General features: G+C 39.7%; 1 protein-coding gene across 1 annotated transcript in view; it reads right to left on the bottom strand.

The window, feature by feature from the left end:
• LOC306802319 (uncharacterized protein C4orf50 homolog) overlaps positions 1-12,845 on the bottom strand; it is a gene marked incomplete at both ends in the record, with an annotated part of 33,558 nt that extends 20,713 nt beyond the window's left edge. The window contains 5 exon segments of the mRNA XM_079306333.1: positions 1,371-2,222; positions 9,026-9,295; positions 9,297-9,689; positions 11,208-11,346; positions 12,625-12,845. Of these exon segments, the coding sequence (XP_079162459.1) occupies positions 1,371-2,222; positions 9,026-9,295; positions 9,297-9,689; positions 11,208-11,346; positions 12,625-12,845 (1,875 nt within the window).
• Positions 12,846-17,339: the final 4,494 nt, after the last annotated feature.

Raw genomic sequence — 17,339 nt, 5'->3', positions numbered from 1 at the left:
GGTTTGGTGTGCCTTGAAACGTCCTGTTTCCACCTATTCCTCAGTGTAACGAGCTCCACATACAATAGTCCATAAATCTTCCCACCTTTTGGCCAGAAGCCACTCGCTTTGGGAAAAGACTATAAAAGTGACTTTCTCAAAGGAGACCCGCGAGATCTCCCCAGACGTCAACAGACACCAATTGGTTGGCTCCACGAGGATTCGTCTGCCCGTCTTGGTAGCTATAATCCCAACCCGCCTTGCTCTCTCTCTCTCTCTGTCCCACTATCGCATTTTGGTTGGCACTAAATAAAGTTCATTTCTGTAAAAGTAAACTGCTTTTGTCCCCTGCTGTGTCTTTTGTGCTCTGAGATCCATAAAAGAACCAGTCACAACTCCCGCTCTTGAATTGGGCGGACTGTGACACAGGGCCGTGCAACCATTGCCAGGGCCATGTGACTATTGCTGGGCCCATGCGGCCGTTGCCGAGACCACGCGGCCATTGCCAGTGCCACGCAGCCACTGCCAAGACCATGTGGCCATTGCTGGGGCCAGGAGGCCGTTGCTGAGGCCATGCGGCTGGTGCTGGGGCCCTGCGGCTGTTGCAGAGGTCATGCGGCCATTGCCGAGGCCGTATGACAGGGGCCGAGGCCATGCGGCTGTTGTCAGGGCCATGTGACCATTGCCAGGGCCATGCAACCATTGCCAGGGCAATGTGACTATTGCCAGGCCCATGCAGCCGTTGCCGAGACCACGCGGCCATTGCTGGGGCCAGGAGGCCGTTGCCGAGGCCATGCGGCTGGTGCTGGGGCCATGCGGCCATTGATGGGGCCATGCGGCCATTGATGGGGCCATGCAGCCATTGCCGGAGCCATGTGACTATTGCCGGGGCCATGCAGCCGTTGCTGAGACCACGTGGCCAGTGCCAGGGCCATATGGCCAGTGCCTGGGGCCAGGGTCCGGGACCGTGCGGGCTGGGCGGCCAGGCCGGGCCCCCTCTCCCCTGCCACGCCATGCCAAGGCCATGCGGGGGCCACCAGGGGCCAGAGCCCCGGGGCCTGCTATCCGCCTTGCGGCCAGAACGCCAAAGAAGAGAAATTAACCTTAGCAACATGATTTATGAAAGCGAAATAACTTTTACATGGCTTCCTGAGCTGTCCACTACTGAATCAGCTCTCTGACTGGTCCCCGCAGCTCACAGGGGAAGCCCTCAGAGACGGGACAGCCCCTCCGTTCCCTGGAATGGTGCCTACCCTCAGGCAGCCCAAACCTCCCGCCACTTTCATGTGAAAACCAGCACACAAAATTAATTCAGCTTTGCCCTCCAAATTTTGTATCTCCCTTTCTTTAGAAGATGCTGCTTGATAACATTCCTTACTGTTATTATTTACCTTTTTCACAGGGGAATAATCTGAAGGATCTATTGCCAGAACTCCTTGTTCTTCAGCTTGAATTGCACAACATGGTGTTTCAGCTTTCTTTGGTTTAAGACCAGGTTGCTGACTTTCTTCTAGTTTTACTGTATTTTTCTTTGTTCCTATACTTTCCTCTTTTCTCAGCTCTTCATAGGTGAAACCCAAAGAAGACTTTAATTCTTTAATTTTTTTTTCTAAAATAAAGTTTGCATTTGCTTTCTGAAGTTCATCAAGCTGTTCTGATGTTTCTTGATTGATTCTGTCTATCTCTCTTTTCACTACACATTTTTCCTCCTGTAAGTTAGAAAAGGTTTGATAACAGCCAGTTTTGCAGGCTTGGAGTTCTGAAACTAAGGTCCTGTATTTGTCTTGCTCACACTTTATCTCTGCCAAATGGCCCATCAAAGTTTCTTTTTCACCTTCTGAAAGAGCTATTCTTTGTAAATTTCTCTTTCTCTCTTGTAGTAATTCATCATATTCTGCTACATAGTTCTCTGTGCATTGCAATACTTCAGCCATTTCTTTGAAGCATTTGCTTCTCTCTCCTTTCAGGTCAGAAAGCAACTGGAAATATCTTATTTTCTTTCCATTCAGGGAAACAATGCTGAGAAGTTTATTTAATACAATTGTAAACGAGTCTTTGTCAGAATTCCTGTTTTTCTCTTCAACATAAGAGATATTCGTAGAAAAAGTTGCTGGGGTCATGGTGCTTTCCTCTGCAAAGTTAGTATAACATTCACCAGCAACTTCTTTCTCATTAAATAAGTTTTGGAATGAAACAATGTTAGCTTCACCTACTGCTAAAACATATTGAAAATGTGCATCCATCTACTCTTCCACAAAACACATCATCTAAGTGTATCTGCCATTCTTCTGTTGTAATATAGTAACATACAGACTTTTTTGGAGTAATTCTAATTCTCTTGCACTGGCAGAAATATCCTCTGAGAACGCAGGGAAAAACAGCCACTGCTTTTTCCAGTACACTTAACTTTCACATTACATTCATTTCCAGCTTCCAGGGGTGACAGAATCTAAAAACTGTTCCCTGTCTGGAACAGCTTGCTAAGCACACAGGCCTCTGGCAGCGTGCGGTGGTTTAACCGAGTCTGGTTTTCAGTTGGGGCGGCGGCTCCCTGTGGGCACCTGGTGGAGCCAATCAGCTGGCTAGTTTTAATGAGCCAATCAACTGGCTTGTTTAGATGAGCCAATCAGCTGGCTAGCTTTGAAGAGCCAATCAGCTGGCTAGTTTTAATGAGCCAATCAACTGGCTTGTTTAGATGAGCCAATCAGCTGGCTAGCTTTGAAGAGCCAATCAGCTGGCTAGTTTTAATGAGCCAATTAACTGTCTTGCTTTGATAAGCCAATCAGCTGGCTAGCTTTGAAGAGCCAATCAGCTGGCTAGTTTTAATGAGCCAATCAACTGGCTTGTTTAGATGAGCCAATCAGCTGGCTAGTTTTAATGAGTCAATTAACTATCTTGTTTTGATGAGCCAATCAGCTGGCTCGTTTTGAAGACTGACAGGCATTTAAACTACTTAAAAGAGTTGAACACATCCCTGTGGAAAAGCACATCTGAAAATGAACAAAGCCTGGGAAGAGTTCTCTCTTGGCTCCCAGCCTTTGAACAGGTAACTGGCCAGGCTGGCGTGGTTCGGGTGACATTCCTGCTGCTGCCAGGTTGTGCCACCAGGACTATCCCAACAGCACAAGCAACCACATGGCCGGGACCAGTGCTGGGAGTGGCTGCTGCTGGCCTGGTCCAGGAGCAGCAATATGGCAGCGACTGGGGCCAAAAATCAGCGCAACTGGAGCAGAGTGGTGTGGCCAGGGCTATGTCGGCATGACTCGCACTGGACTTTGTTTGCTTAGCTGCTTTGTTAGCATAGCTGCAGCTATGCTGCAGACAGAAGAACAAAACAGTAGCAGCAGTTTTGTTTGTTTTCCTGGCACCCCACAAGAAGGAAAGGTGCAGGGGTGGTGCTGGCATCCAGCACGGCTCCCACGGTGCTGGCAGGGAGCATGTGGTCAGCAGTGAGAGACTCAGCGATTCCTCAACTGCAGAGATTGGATGATATCAACCTCTTAATGCTGCAGAACTCTATAAAACTGCTTCAAGCTCAATTGTTCAATTGAGCACAAACAATTCTGTGAACACCAATTCTCTCTCAAATCAGGAAAGGGAAAGGGTGAAGACATGTAGAGCTGACATGGGACACTGAGGTCAGTAAAGGAGTCAAATTCTAGATGGGACGAGGTTGAGGAGATGCCTTAGTCTTGGGCTAAAATTCTTTAGTACAGCTATGATGAAGATATATTTGATGCATCAGACTCCTTTTCCCTGTAACTCTTGGAATGCATTGTGGGGGATCAGCATTCTAACCACTGCCATGAACAGAGGCACCAGTGCTGAAGTGAGCAGATTTTGAAGTAACTTGAACAGAGAGAGTTGAGAGAGATCAGAAACCTTGCCCCAGTAATAGAAGAAGAAAACCTCTGTTTCCCAGAGATGGATGAAGAGAACTTTTGCTTTAATGCTAGAACAGTTAATCCTTAAAATAGTACCCTGTAAGTTGACATGGCAAAGCTGTGGGAAAGATGAAAGGCATGGGAGGGACTTTCACACTGCAAACAGGTTTTTCTTTCCTTTCCTTTCCTGATTTGCTGTGACACTGAAGGCACAAGAGAACTGTTTCTTGTTCCATGGCATGGCAAGAGAGACTCCTCTCCTTAAGTGAACTGAAGAAAGACTATTCTAGAGGTAGTAAACTGACTGAAAGTTCCAAGTTTTGTCTCTACGTTGTCAGTGGGAAAGAAAAGACGCTATGGGGGGAGGAGAAGTGTTCTGAAGTTTTTTTCTGATTTTCTTTTCCTTTTAGTTCTGTAATAAAATTTTCTTTATATCCTTTTAAAGTTTGAGTCTGCATTGCTCTCCTAATCCTTATTTCACAGCAGAAAATGAGTAAATAATTCCAGTGGGTGCACTGGCATCTGGCCAGCACTGAACCAACTACATAAACTGGTGCATTGGCTGGAAAACTCAGATTGGTGAACCAAAATCACTACAATCACTCCCAGACAGTCACACAAAAAACAAACCCAAAACCATCTAAGCAGATGTTTTGAATAGAAAAGTATTTCAGTGAGAGTATGCTCAAAATTACCTTCTCTACCAGCACCATACATCATCCCTGATAGAGATTCAAGCATGATGTTAAACACAAAAATGAGCTTCATAAAAACCCCATAAATATTGAGGTCTAAAACAAGGCATATTTGGAGTTCACAACTTCCAGTTCCCAAAGCATTTAGAAATGGAAAATACATTTCATTACATTGGGCAGGTAAAAATTTGTGGATTAAACTTACAAATTCAAATTACTCAATGCAGGTCTGCATTTTTGTACACTGAAGTGAGCTATAAAATTCCCATTAATTTTATGTTGGAAGGATTTGCCTTTCATAATCTGCCAAGAAAAGAGCTTTCATGTTGTTTGGTCTGAAGAGCAAATCTGTCTGCTGTATGGCATTCCCAAATATTATATACTTCAGCCAGGACATACAAAGTACCCCTTCACCTCTGTAGTTTTTTGGAAGTTCTAGGATTTCTTGTGAAAGCTCATATCTGAACAGTGGCTAACAGTTATCATTTCACCTTCTCCAGATACAGTTTACAGATTGGAGGATTTTCAAAGGGCTTGCTTACACCTTCTAAGTCATACACACCCCATGAATGAAATCATCTTCACTTTAATGGCACAGAAATGAAAGCAAAAACTCAAGGTTTCTTAGCATACCAGACTCTTTATCATGTAGCAGCCCAACTGGAGTTTGAGTAGCTCTGCTTGTGAGTGAATCCAAGACTCATCTCCATTTCAGATTCTGAACTTCATCCTGAACTGGATCTCCATTCTTAATGGGAAAAGGGGAAGGAGAAAGAAAAAACCCCACAGGTGATAGACATGTATATGGTGTTTGTGATATGAAAAACAAGCATATAAATTTTCTTTGCTATTTTACATTCAAAAGACCCATTATTCCATTGGAACTGCTATTGTTTCATATAATTTTCTTATTTCAACATTTTCCAGTAAATATTGTAATGGCAAACTTTCCTCTAATTTTCCCTTCATACTTTACAAAGCTTTAAGGAAGAAAATCTGAGTCATAAGAATACAATATCAGATCACAGGTGGAACAGTGACTAAATTATATGGTCATCAACAAAGACAAAAGAAATTCCAGCAGGGGAATAAGACTAATAGTTCAATGCCCAGCTACAAAGACAATTGTTCCTAGGTTGGAAGAACTCAAAGTGGAATAATGATTCTGAAAAAAATTGTTTTTTTCATTGATAATTTAATTGCAAATTTCATATTCTGTTCTTGACATTTATCTTGAGTCCCTGATTGAATTTGAAAATTCTGACACTTCCTGATGCAAAGCAGATACCCTACTGTTCGATAACAGCAGATCACATTGCACATGCACTGTGCTCATTTTCACTGAACAGAAGAATCAGATTTGATTGTCTCAACAAAAGACATCACTGAGATGGTAACCAAAACAGCTACACCACAGAAACTGAGCCAACACAGGCACTTTTGTCTTCCTGCACTGCTCAGCATCAAACGCCAGCAGAAAATAAACCTGGTCCCTTTGCACTGAGCTGCAATTTTAAAATTACATATGGATGGGAAAGGCAATGACTTCCAAGTCTTCAGTTTCAAGTGAGTCAGAAAAGGCTGCTGATTTTCCACAAGATCACCAGTGAGAATAATTTTTATTTCAGCCCAAGTCAGCTGCCTCATTGTTGTACTCTATTAAAAGATCTTGACTGGGAGGCACAACTTAAGTGAAAACCACAACACTTCCAAGATTTCTTCCATTTTCTCAGTAATATCAACTAATACAATGGTTTGGGTTGAAAGGTACCTTAAAGGTCATCTAATTTCAAACCCCCTGCCATAAGCAGGGACAGCTTCCACTAGACCAGGTTGCTCAGGCCCCAATCACACATTGGAAATAACATCCCCAGAGGTCAGGAATCCACAACCTCTCTGGGCAACCTGTTTGCAACTAATGCCAATTCCTTGAAACACAACCATTCCTTTCCTGCACCTTTCCATTTATTTCTTTACAGATATCAACTGTTGCTTGATATGTGGGTACTGTCAAAAGAAAGTTACACAAAATGATGTATAAGATACAATGCTCAGGTGGCAGAACATCACACTGAGAAATGAAGACCTCAGGTGCCATGTGAAAGCTGCAGAAAGATGCATCATTTTGTTTCTTCACACTTTTCCTTCATCTTCAACAGACGCCCTAATGCTCACATCTAGAAATTGATACACTGCCACATGTAACAAGCTGCTTTTTTGGTGTATTCATTCAGGCATATACTGGAATATTGCAGGCAGGATGTTGCTACTGAGTTTGGAAATTCAAATTTTCTACAAGATTTATGTAATTACACTCCACCATGAAATGCAGCTCAACTCTTGGTGCTCAGTCTAACTGGATCTTGTACTGCACACAATTTCTCATTTTTATAGCTGTTGATGGAGTGTGATGAGCTCAAATATGATTTTTCTTGTAACTATTTTGGCTTACATACTAGAAGATCAAGGTGATGAGACTGAGAAATTCTATTTTAATGCACGTTGGTGAAACTCCAGATAAGGGGAAAAAACCTTCTTCAGTTTTACAGAAAGACACCAGATGTCTCCCTCCTCCTTTTATCATAGATATTGAATTTTTTTCCCCTGCTATCTCAAGTCATTCTCTACTAAAAAAATGCAAGTGTACTTGAAGTACCAAAAGAAGAGAAAAAGATAACCAGGGATACAGAAGGCACAATTTTTGATGCTGCTGATGCTATACACAGCATTTAAACAACACTATCCATTCTGCAGCAAACACAAATTGTAGCCTGTTCATTTTTACCAAGGACTGAGTTACTGAGACTCTAATCTCCTATGACACCAGAAATGTAAATTAATACTTAGAAAATAAATGGTTAGAAAACTTCATGTAAAGGAAAAAATAGGCTTTTATTTGAGTATAGCATAGAAAGAGTCCTGTTTCTTGAAGACTTCTTGGACTGGTCTCAGGCAATTAGCCATTTGTATATTTTGCTTTCATATCTTTAAATGACTTGACCTCTTTTTTTTTTCCTGCTCTTAATTTTATCAAAACAAAAGTAATTTTTCACCACTTCTCCGGCTCTGAAAACCCTCACTTCTCTTGATTTTAGCTGTGCAGTACCCTCATAGTGCATTTGTTTGTTGTACCTGTTTACAACTCAGTGCAAGTCCCTCAAGAAGTATCTCAAAATATTTTTAAACCATTCTTTATTCCCAAGGGAAAGTGAATACACTAGTTAAAGTAGCTATAGCAATGGCTTAGGGTAAGCAGCTGGTCTTTCTGCACCTTGGGGCAGCTACAGAGACTTGTAGGTTGAGGTGCAGCTTCTGAGCTCTCCACAGAGATCACCCACATGCTGCTGGTTACTGCAGGATGATCTCACCACTCTACAGAGACAACCTCCTGGAGCTCGCTGCTTTGGCACTGTACAAACACTAATGGGATAAAATTACCAGGCTTGCAAAAGTGCATTCAACTACCACGTTAAAAAAAATTGCCTATATTTCCTCTAGCTTTATGGATACAAGATTCTCTCTGGCTTCTCCCAATTCTGGAAGTAGTCACAGTCTGATTGACATCCAATACTGTGGATGATGTTACACAATACAAAAGGGTTTTGTTCATGCCCATTACCTCTTGGTTAACTGCAGTTAAAATCAGGAGAGTTCTTGGGATATCAGGTCACAATCTGAATGATTGAGAGGCATAGCTGATCTTACTTTAAATAAAGCCTCAGAATAAAAATACTCTGCACCTCAGTGCATGAAGAATAAAACTTTGTTTGAATTCACTCTGTGAAAAGAATTGTTCCTTGTCAGCAAAATGAATTGGCAGAAGCTGAATGCCATATTCCAGCATGAGCAGAGCTTTCCCATGCAGTGCTGAAGTGCTTGAAGCAAACAAGTCCTATTCAGTGTATTCAGGGCATATCACAATGCTACAGAGCCACAAACCATTGACTATCTCAGCTTGCTCCTGGTCATGAATGCCACATCCATCTTCCCTTGTTTACCATTATCCAGAAAACCTCATAGACAGGATTTACTGTCAAGAGCACTTTTGCTCCAGCATTTGGGCATGAATAGCATGCAAAAACTCATCCAACCATATGTCCTCCTCTACTGAATGGTGTCCACAAGGCAGGTCTCAGAAGTTCTTCTGGACTCTACTTTTAGCACCAATTGAGACCTTTTGCTGTGAGCACATCACTTCAAAGGTTAAGGAAAAAAGGATTGTTGAGTGTCCCCAATGTGCACCTAACAAAAGCTCTGATGCAATGAAGCTCCCACCACTGATTCTACTGAGTGTGAAAGAGACACTGGAAATACTAAAGAATAAACAGTAATAGGGAAAAGAAATGAGGCAGGATAAAGCCTCACAATTGCATCTTGACTGTACCTCTAATGACAGATGTAATCCAGGGTGATACAAAGTTAAAAATTATTACATTTTGCATTATTTTTACTTACTGTTTGACTTACCAGGTTAAGACTATTGTCCCCATCCACCAATCTTGTAAGTTCTGAGTCTTTTTCTTTCTTCTTTTTCAACTTGACAGTACCTTGATCTTTTAAAGTTCTGTTTTCATCTAAAAGCTCTTCCACTTTTTCCTGTAGTTTAATTTCAGATAATTTTAAACTACAGACACGATGGTGAGATTCCTCCAATTTTGTTCTGAGAAAGTCCTCAGTGTTCTGAGAGCACTGCAGTTCAGTCAGCAGGTCTGCCTGTTCTCTTCTAGTGTCCTCTTTCACTCAAGAGCTTCAGGTTTTGCGGAAATGCCTTGAGGTGGCTTTTCACATCATGTTCCACATTTTCAATACAAGTCTTCCATTCCATTTCTTCCATGTCAGAATATTTACAGCCCTGAGTCCCACTGTACACTGACTGCAGCTTCTGCTGGAGGTGCTGCACCACTCCCCCTTCTAACTTGGATGTCAAAAGAGCAATATGGGCTTTAAGATCTAGGACTTGCTTTTCCAGCCTAGATACCTCACCCTGAAGGTAACAGTCCCTTTTCCTCAGTACTGCTGTCTGTTGTCTCTGCCTTTGTTTGTAGTGCTCAAAATATTCTGACTGGCTTTTTATTTCATCCTCTTTTGTCTTCAGCTGCTTCTGAAGCCAATGCAATTTTTCCTTGTGCTTCTTCTCTTACTTCTTTTGGTTTTCAACCTATTGTTTCAGTGAGATGTACAGTTAACATCTTAATATTAAAGCTCTTGTTTCCTTATACTTTTTCTTAATTTAGTGATAATTATTCTCTTGTTTTCTGAAAACTCAGGAATGATATAACTAGATTTTTTTAAAAACACCAGTAAAATACTGCACTTAGAGCAAAAATAACCTGTTTTGTCATTTCAGCCATCACCAAAACATCTCAGTAGGAAACAAATAAAACAAACTCTTCCACATCTGCTACTATAAGGAATACAGGAACATTTGAAACACATTTTTGCATGTTCTACCAAAATAAAAACCAAAATAGAACTGTAATTCATATATTCAGCTCTGATTTATACAGTAACAGATCCTTAACAGTGACAGTATTGTAGCATTGGGGTGTTACAGGTAGAGAAGGTGGTTCTGTTGTAGAAAACAGGACATACACTTTCCAGAGCCCAGCATTTTTCCCTTTGCTCTTCACCATACCTGTCATCTGTCAGCTCCTCTGATAAGACTCCTGAAAAAGGACAAAGGAACAGATGCCTTTTGAAACAGCTTGAGAAATGCTTTGGTATTTTCCTTTGCACTACACTGTGTTTGAACACAGAGACTTAGAGGTGAAAGATGCCAGTGAAAGGCAGAAGAGGTTTCATGAGTCCCACACTGCCCTTGCTTTGAGCAGAGTAAGAGCCACCAGTATCACAGGGACATTGCAGCAACTCTGAAGCAAGACTGAAGGCACAGAGACATGAAGGAATGACTTTGGTTTTTTCAAAGACTTCTTTAGATCATTTTGATCATCAGTACTTTCCTGTCTGAGGTATTCACTCACAAGGACTGGTCAGAAGGAACACTAGGCTGAAAAGTCAGGTAGATGTGAGCTAATATTTTGTTCTGTTAACTCTTGGTGGGAATGTATGTCTAAGCTTCCCGAGTCTTGAAAAATACATTTCACTTTTAATTACAAATGCAGAGACTGTTCTTCATGCTTGTGAGTCTTGCCACACAGTACTAGTTTTCTGTTAGGGTATTCAACTTTGGCCTAAAATATTGAGAATTTTAAAGTGCATCTTATGATAAACAGAACTGAAAGACATTGTTTCACTGAAGAGTGTTCCTGAAAAGTTTTCATTCCTTTTCCATTTCCATGAATACATCAAATGAGCAAAATGCCTGTTGTATGGGGCCAGAAAGATAAAGTCTGACCTAAGAAGGAGTACAGTGAGTGGGTCCTAGGGAGAAAGTAAGAAGGGGGAACACAAATTTGATGAAGGGCCTGAATGAGAGAAGTAACAGCAGTGCTGTCAAAAACAATAAAGAAATAGACAGCTAGGAGGAAAAAATATTAGAAAATTCTTCTGATTTCTTCGGTTGTAGAAAAAGAGAAAGGCTGAGACCTTTTATTGCTTAAAAACAGAGGTCACTGGAGATGAGTTTGACTTATAAATTACTAGCATAAAGAGGAAATAAACTAGGTCATTTCCAACAACATCCCCTCACCAAGCTGATCAGATCCTCCCAAATATCTTGCAGTTTCCCTTTAATGTGCACATTGGCATTTTCAACCTGGTCCAGCTTCACATAAAGTTGATCAGTCATCACAAGAAGTGTTTTCTGTGGCAGCTCCAGCTCTTTCATCCTGTGATAGTGAGAAGGAACATTTTTGCTAAGTAAATACCACAGTACAGTGCCAGATGGATAAGCAGTGTTGTTGCAAGCAAAGCATCAATTTATCTTAATTTTTGTATTTGTTCCCCAAAAATAAAATAGTAACAAAGTTTTGATCACTAATACAACAAACACTTGATCCTTAACAAGTCTACTGGGGTTTGCACATTATGCTGGAGAGTGTCAAAATTATTAAAGATAACATCTTTCTGCTGACTTAATAAGAATATCATAAATAAACACATTTACAATATTTTTGTTCAATGGAGTTTAGCACACTGTATGAAGTAGCAACTTACCATAAAGGCAACCACAACACTTCAGTCTCTGCATGTACCTGATCATAGGATTATGGTAGGTTTACATTCAGTGAATTCAATTTTTCTGACAGTAAATGTTTCCCTTCAAAATTAACATTATGGGCAACTTACAAGTACCTATATTTCAGAGGCTGAAGTGACAGTATCTTACTTGAAACATGTCCTCAGTGAGTACAAAAACCTACAGAGCATAATTGTACTGCCTTTGTTGACAAAGATGAATTTTGACAAAATAGAGGTTTGTTCTGCCTTGTCAAATGGTAGCATAAAATTATGAAGTCTGATATGAACATATTTTAAAAAATTAATTATCATTTTGAAAAAAGTCCATTATTAAAATATTTCTAACAAAATTCCTTGATGAATCCAAAGCAATTTAAAATTATAGAAATAAGTGTTTTAATGCCATTTATATTTCCTGTCCTTTTCAACTGACATTCTTTAGTGCTGTTGCTGACTATCAAATCCTTATTATTCTAGTCAAATGTATAATTAATGCCTAATGGCACCTTCATCTACTGTAATGATTAGCATTAACACACTAAATTAGATGAAGCTTTCAGAAAAAAGGAACTTTTTTTATGACACGAAATTCCAAATTAACTCTTATTTTGAAAGGAAAGGAATATACTTTGCAAACAGAATTTACACCATATGAATATTTAAGAATAAAACATTCTGAGAAACAACAATATGTTAGAACATGCTGTAAATTTTACTTAAATAATAATTATTTTTAAAAATTATTATTTTGTTTCTATTCTGACAGCTATACAAAATCCACATGCATCTTCTCCAACACTCTAAAAACACATAAAGTCTTTTTGCTAGTTCTGTATGTATTACTTGACAACCAGTACACAGGGCAAAGTGAAGGGTACATTTGTCACATAACAATAAAGTTTAATGCAAACTCCCCTTTCATTTACCTATTTCTTAGGATGGAATCTGACTCCACGTAGTCCTCTAGAACAACTTTCAGTTTTTGCTCTGACTTTTCCAGCTCTTTTATTCTGAGGTTCAAATTCTCTTCTCCAGCACTGTTTACTTTTTCATCAGGTGTGCCTGCATCTTCTAACTCCTGGAAAGCCCAAGAAGTACCAATTTTAACACTGAAATTCAGGATAGCAAATCCTTCATTACTGGGCATTTTAATATATGTAATAACAAAATTCTTGTTTTCTTTCAGATGAAGGATCCATGATGAAAAAAAGCCTAAATTAGATTATCAATGTACTATAGTCTAAGCATTCAGTAACAGAGTCTAAGCCTCTGATGATCAAATAAACAGTCCTTCTTGACTCTGAACACATTTATTATTTACGAGAAAGTCTCATTTCATTAGCCCCATTAGCATGTAGGAAGGGAGTTGCTGTTCACAACATGAGATCCCCATAAAAGATTCATTAGACTAATTATTAAAGGAATCAAGCATGAAAGTTTTGAAAAGAGAATAATTTTTTACTAAACATGAGAGTTCATAAAACTGACTGTGTTTATTTTGGATAAATGTATTACACTATTATTGTTTCAAGACAGGAGACTAAAGAAAGGATATTTTCCATTCAAAAGGCATTCTATAATTATTTCAGAGAAAACATTCTGTTTATTTAATTGGTATTTTGGAATTCTGCATGCACTATTTTATTTATATCTAATTCACCTCTGATAGGTCATGGAACAATAGCTGAAAGGAATTTTTCAAATTTGGGCTTGAGAAGTCAAGCTAAGGTTGGTTCTTTTCTTTTGCCTCTTTTAGTCATAGATCTAGAAATTCTTCAGAAACTCACTTCAGTAAGTACAGTCCTATAACTTTGTCCTGGTTTCTGCTGGGACAGAGATAATTCTCTCCTTAGAAGCTGGCACAGCACTATATTTTGGATTTAGGATGAAAATAACATTGATAATGCTCTGATGTTTTGGCTGTTGCTCAGTTGTGCTCACCCCACACCAAGGACTCTTCAGCAGCTCAAGTCTGCCAGTGAGGAGCTGCACAAAGCAAGGAGCACAGCTGGGACAGCTGATCCAAACTGCCCAAAGGGATATTCCACACCACAGGCTTCATGTTCACTATATAAAATGAAGGGAATTACCCAGAAAGGGACTGAGCACTGCTCAGGAACTGGCTGGCCATTGCTCAGCAGATGGTGGAAACTGTAGTGCAAAGCACACTTGCTTGAAAAATTCTCTCTCTCTCTCCTTATAATTACAATTATTAGCATATTATTATAGTAATATTTGGTCTCAATTATTAAACTGTTTCTCAACACAGAAGATCTACCTGTTCTTTCTGATTCTCCTCACCACTGCTGGAGGCAGGGTGGGGAGGGGGAGAGGGAGTGGCTGCACAATGCCTGGCTGTCAGCTGGGTTAAACCTCAAGCAGCTGGCACCTGTGAAATGCCTTTGACTTTGCTACATTTTTGTTGATTTGGAATTGGATCTGTAACTGGAATTCAGCCACAGAGTTTAGACTTATTACCAAGGAAATAATGCAATTACTTTTTTGGGTTTTTTTGTGGGGTTTTGTTTGTTTGTTTGTTTGGTTGGTTGGTTGGTTGGTTGGCTGGCTTTTTGTTGGGTTTTTTTTTTTTTTTTGGTAGACATATGCTGAATCTACAGTGCAAAGAAGATAAAAGTATTTTTTTTTCATACTGAGCAGTAGAAAATGGCACAAAATCAGCAAAAGAATAAAAAAAAACCAGTTCTCTTATCACCTCATTTTGATGTTTTGTTCTGTGCTATTCACACGTTCAGTCAATTATATAAGGTAGTAAAATTTTGGTAAATTGTATCAACTCACTGACTGTGTGTCAGCCACACAAGGACCTAGAGCTGAAATTATTCAGCCACTCCTCAGCCCCTTAAGAAGCCATTATACTTAACAGCTTCAAGTGTGGATACACATCAAAGAATAAATCCATGTGGACAACAAAGTTCACATCTCTTGATACCAAGCCGAGTCTCTTCTCAGAGACCATGCATCCCTGAGACATGTTAACACAATTATGGCTGTCCCCTGGATGGTATAGTTTCCCAAATGGAACAGTATCTTCAATTTAGAGTTCCTTGAGACATTAGTATGTTGTCTGTACTTGTTATTTGTAAATGGAATAGACACCCTGCTCTATGACAATGGTTATCTCTGAACAGCACTGCAAGAGGCATATAAAATAATGGTGAGCATTGTTACTTTTCTCATTAATAATTTACAGTGGAAAGCAAATTCCTATCATTTGCAACTGTAGCACGAAACCAGGAAAGTTGTTACAACTGACACAAGCAATGAGAAATTTACAGTTTCCTTCTTCACTTAATACAGCTGGGACAGGTGATTTGAAAGCTGTGTCACTAAAAGGAAAAATCAGGCCCAAATTCTGTGATTCAGTCCATCTTGTATGCACTGAATCACAGAATAATAGGATCACTAAGGTTGGAAAAGACCTCTAAAAACACCAAGACAAACCACTAACCAAGCACTGCCAAGTCCAGCATTAAACCGTGTCCCCAAGTGCCACATCCACACCTTTGAACTTTTCCAGGGATGGTGATTTTACCAGCTCCCTGGACAACCTATTCCAAGGAAAGCCTGAACACCCTGTTAGCACACTGTACCCATTCCCAGTTCTACAGTAAATACCAATATACAACAGATATAAGACTGCAATGATCTGTTTTCCTAAAGTACAAATCCTGCTAGCTCAGAACAGGAAAAAAACAATCATAAATACAATGGAAAATGTCAGCCCAACCAGCCAGTTTTCTTGAGAAAACTGTCCCATGCAAATTACAATGTGATAACAAAGCACATAACAAAATAAGGAAATTAAACTGCTCATACCTCTCTCTTTTGTAAGAAGACCCTCTCCTGTCCATGCAGCATGCTTATCATGGCAGCCACATGCTCTGACCATCCCATGTTTGTGCTTGTATTCCATATTCAAAATAGTGATGAGCAAATCTGTGTCCATGAGAAGCATTTCTGTGCCAAGTGAATCCTTGTTCCTTCATTGGCACCAGGTCTGATTATCTCAAGCTCTGTTTACCTCCTGTTGTGGTCCTTTGCCTTTTGAGTGATGCCAGAACTCTCTCTTCCAGTGAAGGCCTTATTTTTCCACATTCTGTCATCACACTGCTAAAAGCCTTAACTAAAACATGAAAATTTTCTATTTGAAAACACATTCTCTAAATGCTTGTTCCTTTTGAACAATATATTGTGAGCAACACATTCTTTTGGGGATTGAGATTCCAGACTTTTGCATGATCTTTGTTTCCAAGGTAAATTGTGCTTCCTCCCAGGGTTATTCTGACCCTGACATCAGCCACAGTTTGCTGTATGTGACTGAATTAATCTTGTAGAGTGTCTCAGCTCCTTTGCAGGGAAATTATCTTATCCAGTGATTCTTTGTGCAGAGTCCTTCTCTTCAAAGCCTGATAATTATCTGAGAAAACAGGCTGCTTCTGAGGCTGATTCCTGCACCTTCAACAGCTTTCTCTGTCCTTCCTTAGTCGTTCATTGCCTTATGTCAATCATAATTTGCCCTTCATGTGATGTATTACTGTAACGAGCAAATTCATGTTCGAGTTCAGTGTGTCCATGGAAGTAGACTTGTTGCTCTGTGGATTTCTACACAAATATGATTTTCAAGAATATGTGAGGGAGGAGAAAGTTATCTTCTAATATTGTGCTCTTAATGTTTTCATCTTGCCTCAACATTTCAGAAATAATTAAAATTATCTATTTCTTCATATTGCCTTTCCAGTTCTGAAGCACTGATTTGCTTCTCTCTCTTTGAAAGAGTAATATTTTTTCATTTTCTAACCATTTTCTTAAAAAATTCTTTGCAACTTCCATTTCTTGTGTGTGCTTCACCCCAAATTTTTCCTGCAGTTCAGGTGGTCATTGACTGCTTATCACATTTATCTACATGCCCATTTCTTCAAGTCCTTCTTTCTTTTTGAAGAGATAACTGAGCACAGCACATCATGCATTCTCTTTTCCTGGCCTCTCAGGCCACCATGGAATCTGTCATTTTCCCAGTGCTGTCTTTACAAGACATTGCCTTACTTTTCAAGAAACATTCAAAGAATCGTATTTCCCACACAGTTCTCACCCACTTTAAAGTTTTCATACTTCAATCTTGCCTTTCTCCAAAACCCCTCCTTACTGTACCTGTGGATTTCCAACTTAGGAATTTAACATTAGTTTTACCATTGCAGGGTTGCAAATTTTTATTCCTTTCCAGCTTTGAACAGTTTGCTTCCTGTCAGCTATTTACTATAGACAACTTAATGTCAAACACTTAGCTTCTTTAATAGAGATATTAAAAAGGAGATCCTGTGTTTCTTGGGTGAAATGCAAACCACATTTGTTGAAAGCATGCAGTATGGAGACAAAAATCTCAGTACTGTAAGAAAACCATTTGGTAGAGACCAGTTCACATAGCAGCCAGTAATTGCACTTGTATTTTTTCTGCTGTTTGGTTGGTGTGAGAGTGTAAAGTTCTTTTTATATTTTTTTCAGTGTTTATGATGTGCTGGTCCTTATTTGATTGTGAAATCAACCCAGCTTGAAGCCATATCTTTAAAAAAAAATCTCTAATTTTAAGTTCAAATATTTTGCAGCTTCAAGTATTATGCAAACT

This window comes from Erithacus rubecula (assembly GCF_903797595.1).
Source record: "Erithacus rubecula genome assembly, chromosome: 5".
NCBI classification, from domain to species: Eukaryota; Metazoa; Chordata; class Aves; order Passeriformes; family Muscicapidae; genus Erithacus; species Erithacus rubecula.
This window is presented reverse-complemented; position numbering and strand designations above follow the sequence as displayed.